Source organism: Schistocerca serialis, chromosome 6 (genome assembly GCF_023864345.2).
Source record: "Schistocerca serialis cubense isolate TAMUIC-IGC-003099 chromosome 6, iqSchSeri2.2, whole genome shotgun sequence".
Taxonomy (NCBI): Eukaryota; Metazoa; Arthropoda; class Insecta; order Orthoptera; family Acrididae; genus Schistocerca; species Schistocerca serialis.
The window spans coordinates 287,453,394-287,477,717 of NC_064643.1; the positions used below are offsets into that span (position 1 = coordinate 287,453,394).

At 38.9% G+C, this 24,324-nt stretch overlaps 1 protein-coding gene across 1 annotated transcript in view; it reads left to right on the forward strand.

The window, feature by feature from the left end:
* LOC126484443 (activating signal cointegrator 1) overlaps positions 1 to 21,568 on the forward strand; it is a 116,039-nt gene extending 94,471 nt beyond the window's left edge. The window contains exons 11-12 of the mRNA XM_050107962.1: positions 21,049 to 21,240; positions 21,327 to 21,568. Of these exons, the coding sequence (XP_049963919.1) occupies positions 21,049 to 21,240; positions 21,327 to 21,415 (281 nt within the window). The 3' untranslated portion in view covers positions 21,416 to 21,568. The remainder of the gene's footprint in view (positions 1 to 21,048; positions 21,241 to 21,326) is intronic.
* Positions 21,569 to 24,324: the final 2,756 nt, after the last annotated feature.

Genomic DNA, 24,324 nt, shown 5'->3' on the forward strand with positions numbered 1-24,324 from the left:
ATCAGTAAAATAAATATAGATTTAGCAAAATTAAAGATGATAATTACAGCATACAGAAAAGGATGATACCATCAACAAAATATTTAACTACACTAGTGGATTTAGCATTAGAGGCATACCCCCAGGATGACAATACAAAAAATATAAATATAGGGGGGGGGGGGCAGGGTTCAGAGGCTTATGCTCATATATAATTCAGGCATGAGGTGTTACTTCATCAGGTAGGCTCATCTACTTTGTGCTGTGGAAGAAACTTTGAAACCAATGGTATCCTGCTTCTGCAATAACTGTCAAGCATCTGTTTCTGCAGAAAGATTCTCCCTAAGCAGCCATTTAACTTTCTGCAGTGACCGTGTCTTCAGATGTAAATAATTTTCCCTTTACTTCTTTTTGCCCACACACACACACACACACACACACACACACACACACACACACACACACCTGTTGCCTACATTGTGCTCAGTTGACTGTCAGCTCTTTCCTGGCCCATGGTGATTGCACTGGGGCGAGGTGGTGGTGCAGGGTGGGGTGGGGTGAAGGATGGAGTGAGGCGGGAGGCAAGGAGGGGGTTGGGGGGAAGAGTTTAGTGGCATGTGGGAGAGTGGGGAGCTGTCTGTGGGCTAGCTAAGGATGCAGGTAGAGGGGACAGGTGGCAGATGGCTGGGCATGCGATTTCCCAGACTAGGGCATGAGGTAGCAGCACACAACTAGCTGATACTAATTGGGCAGGGTGGCAGCTGTCAAAGTGCAGGTACTGTTGGTGATTAGGGTACAATATCCTGTTAAATATTACCTATAACTCTGTCTTTTCTTTTCCTTCAAATGTTCTAAAGTAACATACTCTTATTGTATTTTGAATCCATACCTGGTTTCTCAGATTTTTTCTGTGCTTCCTCTGTACATAATCACTCATTACGTACCTATGTGCTGCTGTAACTCTGAATGCACTCCAAGCAATCTTAACTGGATGTTAGTATGTTATGCACACAATTTATAGATAAGGGTATATTTCCTTTCTTTTCCCTGTCAAATGTGACAGTACTAACGGCCAGTAATACTCGTACAAAATTATTCATTTCCGTTTCTTAGCTTACCTCCTGGCCAGTGTCTGCTGATTTCTGTGTGGCAAATTATTCGCCTATTATCAGTAATGCAGCAGTACGTTGTCAATGTATCATTTCTTATTACTTTTCCTTTGTGTCTATTGTAACAAATCCAAGTATGAATGTAACCTAATGTCACAAGTTACACATACTTACTGCATTACAGTTTTACCCATACATAGGTTTTTAAGCCTGTTAGTGTGTCTTGAAAGCAACTACAAATAAGCTCTTTTTCTGGATTGCTAGGCCTAACGTAATTGAGGATTTTCTTTCAGGGTTAACTCCCTCAGCCCTTGATAAGCCAATATCGTACTATAAGGTAGCAGCTGCTTGTTTTGGTCCACCCCAGGTATTTTATTTCCCCAGTACCCACCATATCTGGAGAGCATTCTCCTACCCGCCACCTGGGGAGGTGCCCGATGGGAGACCAGCAAACTCTCCAGTGATAATTTGGTCAGAGATGAAATCACCAGCAGAGAGCAAAAAGCATATGAATTCTACCAACAAGTAAGATCACTTTTATGGGTTGACTTGATTCCAAAACTGGCCAAACTGATGATGTTTAAGAGCTATTTCATACCAATATTGACCTAGGTTATTGAAACATGTACTCTTACAAAAAGATAATCATCAAGGCTGCAAGCATCAGAGATGAAATTTCTCAGATTCACCATCCAGAAGACCAAGATGGACAAGTTAAGAAATGCGGAGGTGAGGAAATCGGAATAAAAACATCCCTATTAGATCGAATTGGCGCATCTAGACTTTGATGGTACGGGCATGTGATGGGAATGGAGCCAACTAGAACAGTCAAAATTTGGAAAGACAGGTGGATGGGAAAAGACCTCAAACCTGTTGATGGTTGGACTTGATTAAGGCTGATCTAGTGGCCAGAGGATGGACAGTGGATGATGATCTCTGTGAACAGGTTTATTTGGACAGGACAAAGTGGAAGAAACTCATTACCAGTACCTGGGAAACTGGAACTGTTAAATGATGATGATCAGTTTGTGTCTTAGTCATGTTCTCATCAAAAGCAGACAACCTATTGCTCATAATCTTTCTCCCTATAGCCCTGTTTATTATTTACTAGTAAGGTACAGGATAATCAAAAAGAAGTTATCGTTTTAAAGAAGGTGGTGAAAGGGTAAGAGACTGCTATATGAAAATCTAAATCTGAAAAAATATAGCAGACAACTCAGTGCCTAGTGGGCATCAGGCTACTGATACTTAACTATTCAGTCCTGTGTGCCTGTGATGTCGAAAAGAGCACCCCAAGACAACATTTACGATACCCTAAGTGACTCACACTCCTCAGTTTGTTTAATATATGCACAAGGTTGTCTGCATTTGACTTGAAACCTACCATGTTGTTTCATTAATTTTCCAAAATATTTGAAATCATTATAACCCTGTCTCTGTCCTCTACATAAGTAACCACTTTCATAAATGTTAACATCAAGTATTTTGTACTAAATCTAACGAAAATATGAGATAGGTCGTGTAAATTAATACCAGAAGTACTATACATACCCTCTAAAGTGACACAAAAAGTCAATCTACACAACCTCTACAAAACTGTTGACAAAATTCTGTCATACATGTTCCACCAATTCGGTTACAAACTTACATCAAAATCACCTTTCGCAAATAGGCCCATTAGTTACCATTCTGCAGAAAGAGGTTTGTTATTAGCCAACTCCTCATTGGGTTGAACCTTCAGTGAAAGGAAGCACCATTACACCACTCCAAAGCTGAGAAGTTGGAACAGAAAAAATTCTGTATCTTGTTTCAAAATATGGAGACTGACATTTGTGTCTGAGGTTTGTGTTAGCTCAACATCTAATTCTAAAAAATCGGTACTTAATAGTCATGTGGCAGGATCAATCAATTTAAGTACTTGAGAATGTATCTTCTCTACAGTATTTACCATACTGTATTCTGCATTTCACAAATTGTTAATTATCGCTGTTTCCCTGACGAGATTCTTCAGTATATTGCTCAAGGTTGGTATTGGTTATGTGAAATACCATTTTTTAATTTGAACTTTAAGTTATGTACATGTACTCTTTATAATAGCTATGACTTTATCCCACTTAGCTTTTGTACTAACATGGGTATTGTCTAATCAAGTTCTTAGCTCCTTTTCAGATCTACACTCCCTTCCTTTATATTGGTACTTAACTGCACACTAAAAGTTTTAAGCCACTCTGCTTCATTCACCTCCATTACTCTCATAACCACTAGGCATAAAATAACTAAAATAATATGATTGTAATTAAACTTGACTTATTACTTGAACAGTGCTGACTACGATACCATATTGCACTCACAAACCTTGATTGTCAAATCACTTGCGGTTTACTCCAAAAGACAGCACTACCAGTACAACCAACGACAAAAGTACTTTAGTGAGAAATGAATATAGCTCACCAAATATCATGTGGCACCCATCAGGCTGTGATGCCGACAGAAAATCGTGACCAACACGAGGTACTGTGTGGCTGAAAAGAAACTGAAGACAATGCTATCAAGTTGATGGCTGCTGTGAAATCATCTGTGACTGATGTCACAATTTAAGCCCTCTGATGTCGGGGACGAAAATCTTCCAACTTGTTGACTATTAAAAATTCTTCTTCATCGTAATTGTAGTCAAAAGATTTAATAATTGCTCATCAACTACTCGTATCTTCTAAAAATTCTTCAATTGCAGTGCCATTGGATTGATTTTGACTGCTTTGTAATTTTGGCTGTTGACCTTTGTCACTAAGGACAACCACGGCATTTACTGAGAGTTCTTATGACAAAAACTATTAATTTCTTTTTCTCATAAAATTCTTGCCAGCTTTCCAGCACAGAAATGTTCCGGTTCTGCACTTGGTCACCAAGATGTTTTGTTTTCATCATACATTATGATATGTTATGTTAGGTATACTCCATGATAATTTCCAGTCTCTGTTAACACATTGGCTGCCATGGTATAGTTGGGTTACCGACCCCTTGGGGCCATTTACTTTTTTTCAATATCTTGCTTTAGTTTGCTCCAAGTAAACTTGTTAAGTTCAAATAAAGTGAAAATATGGCATTTGAGTACCTTTTTTAAATTTTTTGTGTGAGTTACATATGATTCACATGGCCCCAGAGTAAAGGTATCAGGTGTGTCATTTGCTATGTCAGTAATAATTTTAGGTTTGTACTCCTGTCAGTTTTGCATTCCACAGCACTATTTGTGTACAGTTCCATTATTGCTTTCCTGCATTGTTCCTACAGCCTTTATTCAGTGTTGTTTGCTCTGTAACAAAGTGATATTGTGGCAGAAGAAAAAGTCTCGTAGAAGTTATGTAAGATGAACAAAGGCATGTACAGCAGCTTTTGGATGAAGTTATGGACATAAGTGGTGAAGATTCTGTGTCTTTATTTGGTGATAGCTCAGACAAATTTTTACCAGAGGAGACTGGAAGCGAAACTGGAAGTTCTGTTGATGGAATCACATCAGTTAAGGTAGGAAGAAGAGTTTTTGTCTACATTCAGTCAAAGAACCAGATTTCACAGATGTAAAAACCAGGCAACAAAGCACGTCTAACCCCGTTACTGCCGTAACTACAGCAGTTGATTCAGGTTCAATTGAAGTAAGTGTAATATCAGAAAGTTCTGAAGATGAAGATGACACACTTAAACAAATTCTAATGAGATTGTCTGGGGGCCAGTTACGGGTAAAAATATGAAAAACTTTACATTTATTCATTCCAGTTCTGGTGTAAATGTTTCTGCTGCACTAACTCTCAAAGGCAAGACACCATATGATTTCTTCAAATATTTTGTAACTGATGAAATTTTAGAATATGTGACTCAACAAACTAATTTGTGTGCAAAATAAGTCTTAGAAAGTCATTCAGTAATTGTTAATTCACGACTGAAAAAGTGGACTAATGTCAGGAAAACTGAAATAGAACAATTTTTAGGATTTTTGTTATGGATGTCACTAAATGTAAAACTGAGGATTCCAGATTATTGGTCAAGAAATATGCTCTATCACAACAATGTAAAAAAATGTTGTCACGCAATCGTCTTGAACTGCTTTTACGTATGTGGCATTTTCCCGATAACAATCAGTGCCCACCGGGAAACAGCTTATTAAAAATTCAACCTCTTATTGATAAATTACTGCATCGATTTCAAAGTGCAGTTGTGCCAGAGAAAAAAGTTTGCATTGACGAAACTCTTGTGCCATTTCGAGGAAGACTAAGTTTCACTCAGTATATAAAGAATAAGTGCCATAAATTTGGAATTAAATTGGTCAAACTTTGTCTGAAGAGTGGCTGCACCTGGAATATGAAAGTTTACTGTGGTAAGAATGTGAATCCTGATGTTCCTCTTGCCCCTTCCGTTGTTACGAGCCTTATGAATGGATTACTAAATTAGGGCAAAATCTTATATACAGACAATTTTTTACACAAATGTTCATCTAGCACACCAGCTTATTGAACAATCAACACATTTAGTTGGTACTCTAAGATCAAACAGAAAACTGAATCCTCAAGTTGTTGTACAGGCAAAACTGAAGAAGGGGGAACGCAAAGCAAAGGAATGTACCACAGGTGTAGTGGTACTTAAATGGAAAGATAAGAGGGATGTTCTGATGCTGAGTACTGTTCATGGAGAACAAGAAGCAGAAGTTCAATCCAGGAAGGGCACAGAGAAAAAACCGGCAATGATAATTGACTATAATCATTCAGTCTTTTATAGATCTTTCTGACCAAATGAAGTCATACTCGCATTGTCTAAGGCGGTAGTGAAATGGTGCAGGAAGCTTGCAATTGAATGGGTGACAGCGTCGGCACTGGTAAATGCTCATGTGATCTACTGATACATCAACAACAAGAAGATCTCAATCACAGAATTCAAAGAGGAAGTGACTTTGAGACTACTCCATACAGAAGAAGCCGATGAGTTTGAGCCATCTCTCACCAAAGCCACCGTGTTACCTGCAGATTGTGTGCACTTGTGAACATGGGAGCACCAGACATAGGTGTACAGTGTGCTATGAAAAAATGAAGAATGAATTTGGACGAGAGCAAGCTGCCAAGAAATGCAAACAAACTACATGGAAATGTAAGAATTGTGACTCATATTTTTGCGAGGAGTGTTTTTTCATAAAGCACAGTGCATACAGGTGTTAGAGAAACAAAGTGGAATGACCCAAATTTTTCAGTTTCATTGTTGTTGCAATTAGAGTTGAAGAATGTAAATAAAACTGTGTGTGATTTGCAATCTACTGTGTAAGTAATATTTCACACTAAATAATAAATAAATAATAAAAAGAAGAAAAGTCCAATATGACTGAGCCATGTGAGCGATATATAACTCACGAATTCAAATGTCAATAACTACTCTTGAGCTCTTGAAAACTGTAGACCACGAACATGATTTGTTACTGGGGCCATAACCTACTATAACACCGAGTCACGGCATGCTCCTGTGAGTTACAACTGCACCACAGAGCTTTAGATGGAAAAATGTCCGTGAGTTGCATTTACTTTACGTGGCCCGAAGAGAACACCTCATGTGAGTTATATTTAACTCACGTGGCAGTCAACAATTAACAATTCTGACCTCTAATATTTGAACTGAAATGTCAGAATAAATATGTGTGTTTTTCTTAATGCAGACTACTTCTCCTTCTGCAACTTCTGTGCTGGAAGTTAAAAAGGTCTTTTGCCAATTGTCAACTTGCCAATAAATGAAGCCATGTTTGTTAATATGAATGTATTGATTTATTCATTACAGTAGTTGAATATCTGATACGGTACTTTGACAAAACAGCTGTATCATTGAATGTGCTCAATACAATTCTGTCTGATAGTAATTGATGTTCATTTTCTCTCGAAAGACAGCTAACAGAATGAACTCTGATTCCCCAGATATCTGTGACATCATCGCGATTGTCGTTGACGTCCTTCTTTGGTGGTACACGCTATATCTTGAGGGCAGGATCCCATGACACAGAGTAGACTGACCACCAGCATGTGCGGCAGATGTTGTGCCTGGCTTAAAGATGCTCTATGTGCAAATTCCATATTACATGCACAGAAAGAAAACAAACTTCCAAACAGCATACTGCACTAACTCATTACTTAAATAGTACTTCTGTGGTGGCGATCGCCACTTTGTTTGGTAAATGCTGTGTAGAGTGCTATGTTACACTACAGGCATCTTATTATTCATACGAATGTGACAAGTCTCACTAAAATCAGTAAATTATGTTATATATGTGTGAATGTTCTCAGAAGTGTTCTGCCTTCTCTCCTTAACAGTAAGAAAAACATCCAGTTACTTTCTGGAGAGGTAAACAGAAAGAAAGAAATCAAGGCCTGTGCGCTATCACAAATAATAATTCAAGCACTTGATTAGTTTTTCATAAACATGTGTAAAAATCGATATAGAACTGTATAGCAACCTGTACACCAAAACAGTATTGAAGCTCACACTTGTTTTTATCTTATCTTAAAAATCATAATGGTAAAATAACTGCATGATCAGACAAAAGAAGGGAAAGTAAAATAACATTTAATTTATTCTATGTCAGGCCAAACATGCTTTACTTATGTAATTATATGACATAGACAAGCACACTAACTGGAGTGTGTGCATTTAACTATACTCTGTAAATTCTCTTTTTATTGTTGGCTAAACAACTAATGTTTACTTTGTGGCCTGTATTTTACTTAAGTTGTGTCTGATATTCTTTGCAGACACATGAGAGTGACTATAAAGTTGGAACTACTTAGTAGTGAACAATATGAAATAAAAGAATGGTTTAATCCTAGCAGTAACAGCCAGTGTAGCAAATTGATATCATTCAAGATATTTATCAGTACTGTGTACCCTATTGCAACTAAAATATTGATTTTAACTGGAATTAACAAGTGGCCAAACATTCCTATCAGGTTTCATCGTCATAAGTCCAACTGTCACCAAGGTAGTTCATAAATTGTGTATTCCATAAAATGGTGTGACCTATAAATTTTTCCATCAAAGACAACATTTCATCACCTAATGTACCCGACACACCCAGCGTGTGTGTGTGTGTGTGTGTGTGTGTGTGTGTGTGTGTGTGTGCGCACGCGCGTGCATGCGCGTGTCAAAATGTGTATTACACAAGGGCCTTGTCATCCTAGATTTTACGGGAACTCTAGACAGCCTGAACTTTCGGATGATATCCTTTTTCAAAACAATGCACACATACAAGTGTAGTCGTTGTCCATCTAATAGGGTAATATATGCCTGTGATGGGACTCTAGGTTAAATTTGGTGCATAGGATACGTCTTGCACCTGGGTCTTCCAGTGGGTTTAAACCAATACAGCAAGGAGTTCCGAATAGGTGTGTTGTAAGGATGGACCACGATATTTCACAGATTGATTGGGCAGTGGAATATCACTTAGAGAGAGGTGGGAAGGACTGTGTACAGGATTTTCATCATCTCTCAACACATTGATAGGTGTCAAAGCCCTGGCTGATGATCTACTTAAGTTGTTCCTCTTCAGTGTGATGAAGGGGTTCTGCAAATTGTTGATGGAGTGGTCAGAGGATTAGAGATATGTGTGAATATTGTGCAGAATATGGGTGGCCATATTGTGTGGGATAGATTCATTAATATGGAAGTGGTGACAGCTGCATAAACGGATGTACTGTAGATTGTTAGTGGGATACATATGGACAGAGATTTTTATGGAGTCATAGGAAATGCGGAGTTCAACCTTCAGGAAGGTGGTTTACTAGGATGAGAAGAACAAGATGAGACAGTTAGGAGAGAAGGTGTTAATGTGATGGAGGAATGAGGAATGAACTTGAACCAGACGAGTGATCTTTGTTCTCAAATAGCCACAAAGGTCTCCTCTCCATAAACAGGTTGATGTAAAAGGTTCCCACGTGGGTGCCCATTGTCGTGCCACTTATTTATCTGTATATCTAGTGGAGACTGAAAGTAGTTTTTCAAAAGACAAGACCAGTGAGAAAATGTAGGAAATATAATAGTAGAGGACCAGCACATCAGTGCATACAAATAAATAAATAAAAATAAATATTTGAGCAACATTCTATTGGAAGATTGAACATGTGACTGAGAAAGACAGCAATGAGTAGCCTATGGGAAAGCAGCAAAACAAGAATTTAAACTATCTGTCATGGTGATGTTAGATAAATTTGGAAAATGAAGACAGTAAATATTGTAGAGCCCATAACGATTAATGAATACGACTGAGGTTACTGGAAAAAATAGAAACAAATCGAGAGTTGTAGAAGTGGACTGTCTCACAAGATCATGTAGAATATCTTGGCAAGACTACGTAAGAAATACGACAATTAGGGAAATGACCCAGACTCAAAAAAGCATCACGGGTAGAATACAACAGCAGCAGCTCACTTGGTATGTCCATACAATCTGACAGACAGATGACAGATGATCAGAGATCTTAATGAACCATCCTCAGGGAAGAAGAAGAGGATGGCTGAAGATTGCCTGGTTCGATGGGAACCCCACAGCAGAGAGATATCTGCCCTCCAAAAGAGATTAGTTACTCGTGGGCACGAGGATGTTGGTTTATATGAAGTCAGAATCAGCACTGAAGAGTAGCAATACAGATGTAATGGAGTGAGGATGGTGAAAAATAGTGATTAAAGTTATTTCTGAATTTTTATATGAGAAGCTAGGCTGCAGGATATGGAGTTGGAGTTGATGCTCCACAAGACTTGAAATTTTTTAGTGAGAGCACAGTATCAACTATAGTTGTGCTGTGAGAGTGGATAGATTTATGGATTTTTGAATGAATGTAGAAGGTGGATGTGGCAAGGGTAACGGGGGTGAGGAGGGATATGGATTTGGTAGGTTATTGTAGGATAGGTCTAAGGATTTGAAGTTATTCTGAACTTCTGGGGTGGGATCACTGCAGCAGGACTTGCATGTAGGAGAATTAGACTGTTAGCAGATACCTTCTGTCAAGTAGTCACTGTGATCATCATAACAATGATGGATCCATTGTCTACTGGGATTGTTATGAAAATCAGTCCTAAGGTTGTGGATGGCTTTTCTTTCATCTACTTAGATGTTTATTTGTTTATGAAGGACTGTGGAAAGGAGGAGGCCATGTTGGAGGTATGGACTTCATGGAAGGTAACAAGAAGATGGTTGGGTGGAAGTGAGTCAGCTCAGGATCATCAGTAGAATGAGGTGTAAACTGGCAGAGGCATGGTACAGTGTTAGCTTTTGGGTGGAAGGGTTGGTGGCAACAAAGTGTTGCCACTGTAAGAATTGGAAAGAGGATAATAGGACTTCGACCAGTCCATCACGATTTAATCCATTTGTTGGACTGAAAGTAAGACATTTGGATAGTACTGAAACTAGTGTGGGATTGCAGTGTTTGATATGTTGGCAACAGTGTTTTGGAATAGTTTAGGTTATGGGTTTAGTGGGATGTTGAGAGTGAATTTTCAGGGATAAGGCAGATGGAAGAGGTCGGCAAGACACTGTCTGGATGTGTCATTAGGGGTAGGATAGGTAGGGGGTAAAGTGCGTAATTTGATAATTAATGTTTAACGTAAAATTTGGCATGAAAGACATAGTTCAAAATTAACTCTATAGTTACATGTTAAATGGGCACACAGATAACAGTAAAACAATTGCTAAGCTTCCAAATGACTGCTTTACCAGGTGCTCCTGCCTTTGACAAGTTAGTACAGGGGTGTACAAAAATATGGAAACTGAACACACATGCAAATGTTAGCCAAACCTGGACTGCAAGTTGCACTGTTATATTTGACCACAAAGGGAAACTGTGCATTGTCCTCAATACTGCAAGTGTCACCCACGTCAGAAATAGTATTCTGTGTAGTTGTATGTTATGTCAGTGCTCAGTGAATTCGAACATGAGTAGATTGTAGGTGCTCATATGGTGGGAGCTTCTGTAACCAAGGTAGCCGAAGTGTTTGGTGTTTCAGAGGCACCATGTTGAAATTTGTGCCATATACAGGGAATGAGAGAGAACATCATACACTAAGTCACCAAGCAATGAAAGGGTGTGTTGATTGATTGTGACAGACGGTCGTTGAAGAGGATTGTGATGAAAAATAAGAGGACGACAGTGGTGACCGCAAAAGTGATTGTCGCACTCACTAACCTTGTCAACACCAAAACAACGGAAGGGAGCTCCATAAGCAGGGAACTGCAGGGCATGCTGGAATTCCAGAACAACTCAGTAGGAAAATCTGGTGCCAAAGCCATGAAACTTGGACAGTGGTGCAACAGAAGAAAGTCATTTGGTCAGGTGAGTCTTGTTCCACACTTTTTACAACACCTGGCCAAGTTTGCTTTCCAAGAGCGAAGCATAGTGGCATTTCAGTGATGATTTGGGTTCAATGGCTACTCCCAAGGTTGCATATTGCCAAATATTGTGTGACCATTTTGACTGATTGGATCCGTCCTGCGGCGCAATGTTTGTTACCAAATAGAGGTGCTGTGTTCCAAGATAACAAGGCCCCCATTTGCACAGCTGCCATCTTCCAGGACTGGTTTTATGAGCACAGGGTTGACTTTTCACATCTCCCCTGGTCAACACAGTCACTGGATCTCAATATTATTGAGCCTTTGTGGTGTACTTTGGAGGGAAGGGTGCATGTTGCTGTCCTTTGTTACTTGAACTTACCACTATTTTGCAGGAATAATGGTATAAGATTCCCTTGAAAACCACGCAGGACCTCTATTTATCCATTCCAAGATGACTGAAAGTTTTGAATGCCAATGGTTTGCCTATACCATATTAGACATGGTAATCTACATCTACATAGATACTCCACAAGCCACCACATGGTGCATGGCAGAGGGTACCCTGTACCACTAGTCATTTCCTTTCCTGTTCCACTTGCAAATATAGCAAGGGATAAACGAATGTATGTATGGCTCCATATGAGCCATATTGTCTTGTATCTTTGTGATCCTTATGCGAAATGCATGTTAGTGGCAGCAGATTCATTTGGCAGTCAGCTTCAAATCCCGGTTCTCTAAATTTTCTCAATAGTGTTTCTCGAAAAGAACATTGCCTTCCCTCAGTGAATTCCCATTTGAGTTCCCAAAACATCTCTGTAACACTTAAAGCTACTAGTAACAAATTTAGCAGCCCGCCTCTGAATTTCTTCAATGTCTTCCTTCAATCCATCCTGGTATGGGTCCCAAACACTTGAGGAGTACTCAGGAATAGGTCACACCAGCATCCTTTGCAGGTGAACCACTCTTTCCTATCTGCTGTGTTTCTGGAGTTTCCATATCTTTGTCCATCCCCTGTATAAGACTGCAATGGCACTGGAATAGAATTTGCTGGTAGGTCTTGCACCTGGGTGTTCCACAAGGTTATGACCCATGTGGACTAGATGTTGGTAATAGGTGCAGTGTAGAAACGGATTAGTATTTTGCTCCCCATCCAGTCTGCTAAATATCCTACTTTAGGAGATTTGGGAAGGAATTTGGGCATGATGTTCCTCATTTTCCTGTGTGCTGATAAATAGTTGTTTGAGTGTTAGGTGATATTCGGTAATGGGTGGAGTGCTCCTTTGCAGCTGGTTCATGGTGCTGGTGCAGATGTGATGTGGGAGGTCCCATTTTGCAGCCAAGGTTTGGAAAGTAATCCCTGTCTGCAAAGGATTTAGTATGAAGGAGGTTTTTTTTTAAAAAAAAAAAAGAAAAGAAAAGGGGGGGGGGGGGGCGACCAGACTTTTTCTGTTCATCTGCAGTGATTGTTTTTACTAGCACTGTTTTGTTATTGTTTCGTTTTTTACTACGGCAAGTTTAAGTGAACAATGTGTAGCTGTGAAATTTTGTTTTCTACTTGGTAAAAATTCTGCTGAAAATGTTTTAAAGTTGAAACTAGCTTACCAAGATGATGATAAGAGAAAAACTCAACTATATGAGTGGTTTGCTTGATTTAAAAACGGCAACCTGTCGATTGATGACAGACCTCGTTCTGGACATCCACAACTGCCCGAATCGACGAAAATATTGAAAAAAATTTAGAGCTTGCGCTCACAGACTGTTGATAGACAACTGATCAACTGTAATTTTAACGGAAGCATCTTCCACTCCGACAACGCACCTGTGCACACACAGCCATCTCTGTTAGACAGTTTTTGGCAAAAAATGGCATGGTTCCACTGGCCTAAATACCTTACTCCTCTGACCTGGCTCCATGTGACTTTTTCTTGTTTCCATGCATGAAAGGACACCGGCTTGACAACAGTGAAGAAGTCAAGAAAAAAATGCTGAAAGAGCTGTCAGCCATTTCTAAAGATGACTACAAAAAGTGTTTCGAACAGTGGAAGCACCTACGGGACAATGGTTTAGCTGTAATCGAGAGTATTTTGACATGGATAAGGTCGTTTTGAAAAATTTGAAAATATATAGCTTTTAAAAATAATTCCAGTTTTTTTGGGTATCCCCTCGTAAGATCTTCAGCACAAGTGTATATCAAATGAATAGGTAAATGGGAAATGGAGATGGTGTATTGGCGACAGTAGACAAGAAACTCAAATCCACCAAGATAGGAACTGAAGCTGCATGTGAGATTTTTTGGGCAAGACTCGGTATGGTGGGTGGGCATAAAATGATAACTGGATCCATCTGTCATGCATCAGGCTCTTCTCTTGCTGTAACCGAAAACTTAAGAGAAAACCTTAGATCACTTGTACATAAGTTCCTCAACCATTTGTAATCATCATTGGAGACTTTGTCATCCAACAATTAACTAGGAGAATTAGTTTTGTTAGTGGTGGGCATGATTAGACATTCTGTGAAACATTATTAAATACCTTCCCCGAAAACTACCTAGAACAGATAGTTTGGAACCCCACTCATAATGGAAATATATTGGATCTAATGGCGACAAATAGATCTGACCTCTTTGAGAAGATCCACGTCGAAACTGGTATTACTGACCGTGATGTGGTTGTGGCAGCTATGATTACCGAAGTACAAAGGACAACTAAAACAAGCAGAAAGATATATATGTTCAGCAAATTAGTTAAAAATCAGTAGTGTTGTATCTCTGTGAGAAACTTTAAGCACAGGTCTGGGATGTGTAGTGGATTTATGGCTCAGATTTAAAAGTATAGTTGACGATGCACTGGGTAGATATTATCCAGGAGAACCATTCATAATGAGAGAGACACTCCATGGTAGACACTCACTGTAAAGAAACTTCTAAAGAAACAGATTGTTGCATAATAGGTGTAAAACAAAGTTTAGTGCTATAGATAGAAAAATGTGCTTGACTGCGAAGAGAGCAACACATGATACCTTCAGCGACTACCATTGCAGATTATCATCAAATGACATTACACAAAATCCAAAGAAATTGTGGGCTATGTAAAAACTGTTAGTGGCACCAAAGTTTGTATCCAGTCACTAGCGAATGAGACGGGAACTGAAATTGAGAATAGAAAAGCAAAAGCTGAAATGCTTAATTCCATTTTCAAATGTTCCTTTACAAAGGAAAACACAGGATAATTGCCCCAATTTAAGCTTCATACCACTGAAAAGCGGAATAAAATACGAGGGTTGGAACTTTAATAGTGGCAACTATTTATTTACAACTCGTGCAAAATAGATACGTGTTTCAAAGTCTTATTGACCTTCAGAGTAGTCACCAGCATTGTGTATAACCCGTTGCCAGCAATGTGGAAGTTGTAGGATATTCTTAGCAGTGCCAGCTGTGTTGACAGTTTGACCTGCGCGGTCTGTTGCCTGACGAATTTGTAGCAGTTCTGAAGCGAATGCCGTGAAGTGTTCCCTTCAGTTTAGAAATCGAGTTGAACTTACGAGGGCTTAAGTCAGGGGAGTGCAGTAGGTGGTATAGCACTTAGCAGCCCCATCAGTCAAACAAATCGGTAACAGTTTGCACTGTACGTGCTTGAACATTGTCCTGCAAAATGACGGTCAGGTCATGCAGAAAGTGTCATCACTTCTGTCTCTGTGCTGGTCATTTTTGGAACACAACCTACGATCAGCTTAGAGACAGAAGTGATGACACTTTCTGCATGACCTGACCGTCATTTTGCAGGACAACACTCAAGCACGTACAGTGGAAACTGTTACTGATTTGTTTGACTGATGGGGCTGCTAACTGCTATACCACCTACCGCACTCCCCTGACTTAAGCCCTCGTAAGTGCAACTCGATTTCTAAACTGTTCAACTGGATTTCTAAACTGAAGGATACACTTCATGACATTCGCTTCAGAACTGCTAAAAATTCGTCGGGCAATAGACAGCGTCGTTCAAACTGGCACTGCTAAGAGTATACTATAATTTCCACATCGCTGGCAACAGGTTATACATAGTGCTGGTGACTACTTTGAAGGTCAGTAAAATTTTGAAATGTGTATCTATTTTGCATGAGCTGTAAATAAATAGTTATCACTATTAAAGTTCCAACCCTCATAAGTATTAGTGTCAGTGGTGTTGAGAAACAACTGAAATCATTGAAACTGAACAAAGCCCCAGGACATATGATTCTATACTGAATTTGTGGCTGAGTTAGCCCCTCTTCTAACTATTATCTATTGTAGATCCCTTGAACAACAAACTGTGCCCAGTTCTTGGAATTAAGCACAGGTCACACCCATCTAAGGGAAAGGTAGTACAAGTGATCCACAAAACTACTGTCCACTATCCTTGACATTGATTTGTTGTAGAATCTTAGAACGTATTCTGAGCTTAAACATAATGAGGTATCTTGGACAGAATGACCTCCTCCAAGCTGACCAGCAGAGATTCCAAAAATATCGGTCATGTGAAACCTGTCCTACACTTTTGTCATATGATGTACTGAAATCTTTGAATCAAGGCCACCATGAAGATGCAGTATTTTTTGATTTCTGAAAAGCATATGTCTCAGTACATTACCTATGCTTATTGGCAAAAGTATGATCATATAGGATATTGAGTGAAATTTGTGACTGGATTGAGGACTTTTTGATAGGGACGATGCAGTAACTTATCTTGGATGGAGAGTCACCGTCAGATGTATAATTAACTTCAGGTGTGACACAGGGAAGTGTATTGGGACTCTTGCTGTTCATGTTAAATATTAATTACCCCCCAGTTATCTATAAGGAAGTACTGTCTGAAAGAAGCAGCATAAATATTCAGACAGATCTTGATAAGATTACCAATTGGTGCAAAGATTAGCAACTTGCTTGAAATGTTCAAAAATATAAAATTGTGCTCTTCACAAAACGAAAAAAACATAGTATTCTATGACTATAATATCAGTGAATTACTGATGGAATCAGCCAACTCATACAAACTTTAACATTTTATAGGGATATGAAATGCAATGACCACAGTTCAGTCACGGGTAAAATGTGTGGTAGACTACGATTTATAATCACTCTAGGGACTGGTTCTAGAATATTGCTCAAGTCTGTGGAACCTGAACCAGATACAACTAACAGGGGATGGGATACTGGACATATACAGATAAGGGTCACACGTTTGGTTAATCCGTGGGAGGGTGTTACAGAGATACTGAAGAAACTGAACTATCAGACTCTTGAAGATAGACGTAAACTATCCCAAGAAAGTCTATTATCAAAGTTGGTGATTACTCTAGGAATATACTGCTGCCTACTCCAAGACAGCTTCTTTCCATTGGTAATGGACATGGACATGAAAAAGAAATATATCCACCCTACAGAACCATTCTACAGCCCGCAGTATAAATGGCTTTTGCATTATCAGTTCATAAAATTGCTTTCCAGAGATCTCTTTACAGCTGTATTTATTCTGTAGCTGTATGTTCTCACAATGTATCATTTGGTCCATAAAAGTTTGGGAATTAAGTGGAAACTAAACTTTTATCTGCTAATATTGTGGCTGTAATCCATTCAGCTATCTTTAGAGTGTGTCCTAATGATTGATGGTACAGTACTACTATCCATTTTATATACTGGTAGATTAAGCCAATTACACATGTGTACATTAATAATCATATTGGAAGACATAATGCACAGGTGGCAAACATATATGCTACCATGAACACCTCTGTGAAGGATGTTTTGTGACAAATTGTGATTGACGAGGGAATAGTACTATTGTCTGACTGTCTGCTAACTATTTCCAGTGGTAGATTCCACATTTTGTCAAGATTAAAATCATCATCATGGGTAATAACTTCACTCTTCACACACATTTCAGTGGTGTCTCTGAGAACTGAAAGTCAGGATATAGATGTTAAAACCTGGACATTCTCCATCCTAAATACAATACTCGACCACAGCACATTTATCAGGTAGTGGGCTGTTCATTTTAACTGAGGTCATTTAAATATCTCAAAAAATTGGATTAAAAAAAAGTTGTAATTCCAATTTGCTTATATCTGAGGGGGAATGGGGAGGGAGGGGGACTTCGAAATCTTTAAGGGAAACCCCAATTTTTTATTGCAGATTATGATTCTGCGGCAAAATCTACATACGTTTTTTGTGAGGCATTTTCTTCGTTTCACCAAAGGTAGCACTGTAATCAGAGTGATAGAAATGGGTACACAATTGTAATTTATGATGTGCTACTCAATGACCCTTGAATATTCAGTGGCACATGGGACCCCACCTCCATTTTTCAGTGGTAGAACAGTCCAGGATTTCATAACTTCTAATTGTAAACCCCATTCACAACACTGTATTCCTCCAACATATCAAACAGGGGACTACTTGATGTGCCACTGTGGCCATGGCTCGAGACAAATGCTACTCCACCTTCCCAACTAAACTAGAGTAAGTGTTCAAATGTTTAGTGATCCGCTTTTCAAATGTCCATAAACAGGACAGAAGTATATCTGCGGGAATGTCAGAACAGGCGTTTCTGATGCAGTCGACCATGTCTTCACGGCCTGTTCGCACTTGCTGGTATACCTTATCTTATAAATATATCTTACCAAAAGAAAGCGCTGGCAGGTCGATAGACACACAAAATTAAAGCTTTCACAACCAACGGTTGCTTCATCAGGAAAGAGGGAAGGAGAGGGAAAGACGAAAGGATGTGGGTTTTAAGGGAGAGGGTAAGGAGTCATTCCAATCCCGGGAGCGGAAAGACTCACCTTAGGGGGAAAAAAGGACGTGTATACACTTGCACACACACACATATCCATCCACACATATACAGACACAAGCAGACATATTCAAATATTTTTCCCACGTGGAATTTTTCCCTCTATTATATTATCTTATAAATATATTCCCAGAAACAAATCCAGTGACATCAAATCTGGCATGGCAACCTCTGCCAATCCACATCAGTGTAAACATGGTCTAATACTTCCCATGATTCAGTTGCATAATGTGCTGGGCCACTGTCATGATGAAACCAAATACATTGGCGAACGTCCAGAGTAACATCCTGCAGTAGTACTGGCAGTTCCTGTTCCAAAAACTTTTATTATTTGTGTCCATTCAGCGTGCTGTCGATATAATACGGACCAATGAGTGTGTTCCCCATGATACCCACACCTACATCAGCCGACCAAGGATGTTGGTGGCCAATTTGCCCTAACTGTTGGAGATTTCTACACCCCAGTAATGCATGTTGTGCCAGTTAACACTGGTATGGTTATTGAATGTAGACTCATTGGAAAATAGTACCTCGGCAAAGAACATGGGGTTGTTTGCATTTGTTGACGTGCCCGTTCACTAAACTCTACCTGGTTACGGAAATCAGCTCCATGAAGTTCTTGATGCAGTGACAAATGATGTGGATGATACTTCCGATGATGCAGTATTGTGTGAATACTACCTAAGGACACACTGGAATCGCGGTGTAATTGCTGCATCCTTATTTCTGGGGTGGGGTGCACTGCCCCTAGTACAGCTATTTCATTACCTTCTCCTGTAACACATTTGCTTCATTTTATTTGCTGGACTGTATGCTGCCATCAGATATAAAGGTTTTCACAACCTTGTAAAAGGCTGAACGAGAGCGAGCTTTCTCTGGAAAATACTCAGCATACAGTCTTAACATTTCTCCTACATTCTCTGTAAATCAGGATCATTTCAATTTTTTGTTCTGTTGTTGCAACATTCATTGTCTACATGCACAACCTCTTCTCCAAATGATAGGTAGGTGTGCAGACAATAAACACTGTACAAGTATTTCAATATTTAGAGCCGAAATCTGTTCTACTCTGCACAATATGTGAGCTCCGGTTACAGGGTACTGTCCATAATGATACGTCGTAGATCTATGCAGGCCATGGTGGTGCATTGAGTAGTCCCCTGTTCGATATATCGGAGAAATACAATGTTGCAAATGGGGTTTCCAATTAGAGTCATAAAGTATTAGCCTGTCCTACCCTTGCAAGATGGAGGTGGGGTCCCACATCCCATTGGATATTCAAGGCCCACTGAGTAGTATGCCATAAATTACGATTGTGCACCCATTTCTATTTCTCCGATTAATGTGCCATCTGTGGTGAAATGAAGAAAAAGCTACCAACAAAATGTTTGTAGATTTTGCTGTAGAATCATAATCTGCAATATGAAATGGGGATTCCCATCGGAAATTTCAAAGCTGCATCCCCACCTGCCACCAATGCATAGGATGGGGTATCATTGGATGTCTCCTTCTGAAACAAATAAATTGGAATTATTACTTTTTTTGATCTGATGCATAGTTTTTGAGGTATTTAAGTGTCTTCAGCTAAAATGAACCCCCTGAATAATGTGATGTTCCATGCTACATTCTTAAACTGTACATAAAGTACATCTGATATATGGGAAACAACACTGACCAAGAGTATTATAGATGACTGCCTTCCTTAGAATTAAGTCATCCATCTCAGAACCACCGAGCCTTGCTGTGATGTATGACAAGTGAGATGATGGTTTTATCCTTCACAAAATCTGGAATTCAGCAGTGGCTAGAATTCTGACACACTATCCTGTGCAAACATTGTAACTGTAGCATATATTGCTACAGCCCTGTGGTATTTCTTCCAGCTCAATTATCCCTGTTTGCATGTGGAACTGGCTCACTCTGCAGGCTTATGAGGGGGTGGAGTGCTTTGCTGTCAGTTTTTAGGGCTAGCTGGGAAGATGGCTGAATAGTTTATGGTCAAAATATTAGTGATAACAGAAGTATAGTATTTATTTGCCTTTTCCCATCTCTATTTTGTGGATTTACTTTGTATTTTTAACGCACGTCCTTTTTATTTTGCTATGAGCTACTTGGGTGTTCCAATAACAGTGAATATTGTTGCCTAAAGATCTTCATTGAAATCTTGCAGTTCAATAACATGGAAACATTTATATGTCAGTAGAGTTTTAGCTAACTTTTTATTTCACAGTGATGAGTAAAGATTGTTGGAGGTGCCTAAAACCAAATGTGTGAAGGTTGTTTGTTTTTCTGTGCTGTCTCTTTACTTTTGCACTTTATAGTATATTAATTGTATCAATATTGTATTATAGTAATTGTATCCACATTATATTATCTGTATTACGGTTGGCATAAGTTGATCCCTGGTTGTTGCAGTTCACTTGGTGTGACAGCTTTGTAGGCCTACCTCAATCAGTAACATAATGTGATTTTGTAAATATCTCTGCGGCAGTGCCTCAGTGTTGCCACAACTCTGTAGGTGGCTACTGTTTTCACGTGCAGTTGTTAGTACTTTGCAGTTGAAAGCTGGCAGCAATGCTGTGAGCTAGGGGATCTCGACTATAAGTGTGATTTTTCTGAGACAGCATTGTGTCTGTACTGTCGATGTGTACTGAACTTGTGAGGGTCCTAAGACTGCATAAATTATACTTATCTTTTGTTCAGTACATACATGTGTACAGTTCATAGGATTGTTTTTGAAAATCTGTATCTCTTAATTGGTACATATATTTCAAATTTATTCATTATCTTTTCAGACAGGATAAAGTTCCCAAGTAGCTATCCAACAAGCTGTTTGCTTGGATGTGTGAATGTTGTGGATTGCCTTCCACAAGAGGAATACAGAGAAAGATACCCTGATGGAGAGAGTGAGTCACCATTTGTTTTCATCTGTGAGGACCCACAAGAATTGCCAATTAGATTTCCTATTCAGGGAAAACATAAAATATGTAAGAACTCAGATTTTCTTTTGAATAATATCAGTCAAATTCAACAATGAAGATATAAACCCATTTGGTTATTTGTTGCTTTGCAGATAAGTTGGACCCAAAAATTCACCAAGCGGCACAGAAATCATTGCAGAGGCTGAAAAAGATCCAATCCGAACGTGCTTCATGTGACTAGATGTTGAGGAGAAACATTCTGAATGCACAATTAGTGATTATTTATTTGTGATATAAGTATATGTTGTTTCTGAAGGAACAAGAAGTGAAATTTGTGGAAGATTTCTGTTTTACTACGGTGTACATATTGCGAATAAAGCTTGTTCAGATGACAGATTTGTATAAGCATTTGAATTTGTACCTAAAAAACCATATAAATAAAGGCATATAAATGTCAAGGAGAAGATAACTTTTTAGTTGCATAATGTATTTGATAATATTAATTATTATGAAATCAGTGGCAAATAAACATGAACATCAGATCCCATTTTAAGAAATTGCTACTTCAAGAAATGTGCTGCCACAATAATGAGATCAGTCTCTACTCTTATGTTGCTAGTGTGTGCTACTGTCATACAAGAGTGAAAGTTAATAAAACTGACAAACTGCATGAACACATTATTTACTGGAAATTAAGGGAAAAAAGGTTCTAGGAACATGTATTTGCAAATGCATCATTGCCAGTAGATGGCTGGCGAATGACAGTTCCTCTGATCATGTACCATGTGTTCCTTGTGTGTTGCAGCCTGTGTAAGTGATGCAGCATACTGTAAACAGCGAAATTGTCCGGTATTCATGTCGGGAACAAGCAAAGATGGTGTTTTTGTATGGCCATGCAGATGGAAACGGATGAGAGGCAGCAGGGCTGTACTGAAACAAGTACCCTCACAGACACCAACCACATCATACAACATTTCAAGTCCGTTTTTGGTGTTTGTATGATCATGGCTCCTTTTAGACATACAAATGTGCAAGGAGGCAGCGGACTGTGTGTACGTCAGATTTGGAGGACTGGTTTCTACAGGATATTGAGACAAGTCCTAGAACTTGCTCCAGGTGAGTGACCCACGAGCATGGTGTGCAAGCCAGAGTAAGATTATGTGTGTGCTGCATTACAACCGCTGCTGTCCCTATCACCTGCAATCCCATGGAGGCCACTTTGAACATCTGTTGTGACATGCCATAGATGCAATGCAGCTCTGTAATGTGCCATGGGCGATTTGTTGTCGTTGCAGGCACACCCTCCATTTCGGGACTTACGTTCATGACCTTTTTTCCTCAATTTCCAGTCAGGAGTCCATTCCTGCAGTTTATTGGTTATTGGTTTTATTGATGTTCACCCTGTATAAATGTAAATTAAAATTTATAGATATATATCATGTCAACAATGATTAAGAAAATAATCTTTATCATGTTGAGCACGTCAGCTAACTAATTTTAATGATAATAGAAGCCACCTCAGCTGTATAATTACATATTTATTGTGCTACAACCAGATTTGTTCTTTATTGGGGATTGAAACATATATGTAGTTGCAAATGGCGTAAGTACCAATGTGGGCTTTTGTGACAATTGAGGATATTCATCTTCGAAACTGCAGCATAATTTTGTTAATGATATGAATTTTTTTTTGCGACGATAAATTTGATGTCAGTTCAATACAAGTTTCATACTGTTGACGTAGTTGAAAGGCAAGTATTGACAATAAATAGGTTTTTAGTATGTAGTTCATTTTGATATTTAATCTGCTGTTAATTTGGAAAATGCTAGTTAAATGCCTCATTGGGTACCAATACAGAATAACATTGTCAATAAGCGTCTCTCCCATTTCAAAACTCAGTGGAACACATTCAAATTGTCCAAAATTCTATCTTTTTCTTGAAAGCATGAATTTTTTCATGATTAGTAAATTAATTTACTTGTTTGCCTTGAAAAGTTAAATTAAATCGATTTGCCCTTTAAAAATTTCAGTGAAATAGGTAATTTGAAGAAGATACTTTCTACCAAATAATCAACCTTTCAATCAGGAACTGTTTTCTATAAAGAAAGCAAGTACATTGTAACTCACTTCAAAAATACGGGTTAGTATCTTCCTCCGAGATAAGCATCTAGCATCAGCATGTAAAAATAAGATGTCTGTACTCTTCTCATTTAGTCACATAGTATCTGTGTTACTAAATGGCTAATATGGAACCAAATCTCAGTTACAGGTCTCCCATGTAATGGCTTCCAGGGACAATAAAAATTTGACTTTCATTGCTTCATTTAATTAATGACAGAATTTTAAAATATATAATACTGTTATAATCTACACTTTAAGAGGTATAATTTTATTTGTCTTAAGGAAGCATAACACGTGGCGTGCAAATTACCCATACTTCATCATCCAATATTTGAGACTTCCAAACGTTGTTACACATAATTTCAAACCTTTACAAAACTCAAAATGGTGAAAAGAAAAAAAGTGTACTGCCTGCTACATTTTCGCTGTTCATTAGTAAAACTTAACATCATACATTGATCTGTTGCTTTAATACCACTGAACTAGATTGCCAACTAGGCACAATTTGAACATGGAAGGGGGGTGGCTAGAAACCCAGAGGAAACACAGATAAATTGCCCAAGCCCTCAGGAGATCCTCATCACTTGAAAACTGCATTCCTTTCAGTTTCATTTTCACATGCAGGAACAGTACAAAGACATAAGGGGCAAGGTTTGGACTGTAAGGAGGGTGCTCAAGAAGTTTCAGTCCTGAACCCTGTAAATATTCGGTGCATACTTTGGTGCAGCAGCTTGGAGTGTTATCATGATGGAGGAACCAAGCATCCATTTTCTACTTCAGTCGCAGGTCCTTCAAAGATTGGATGACTTTGGGCAGGCACTGCCCAGTGTACCACTTAGCTGTGACTATCTTCTGTGTGTCCAAAACAACAGGCTTCACAATTTCACTCGATTTGAAAAAAATAACTATCTTTTTGTCTTTACTGATCGGGATTTTCTGACGGCTATGGGTATGTCATCTTCAAAGACCCAAACTCTGTTTTGAGTCTTAGACGGCACGTCATAAAAGAAAGGCCAAGTCTCATCACC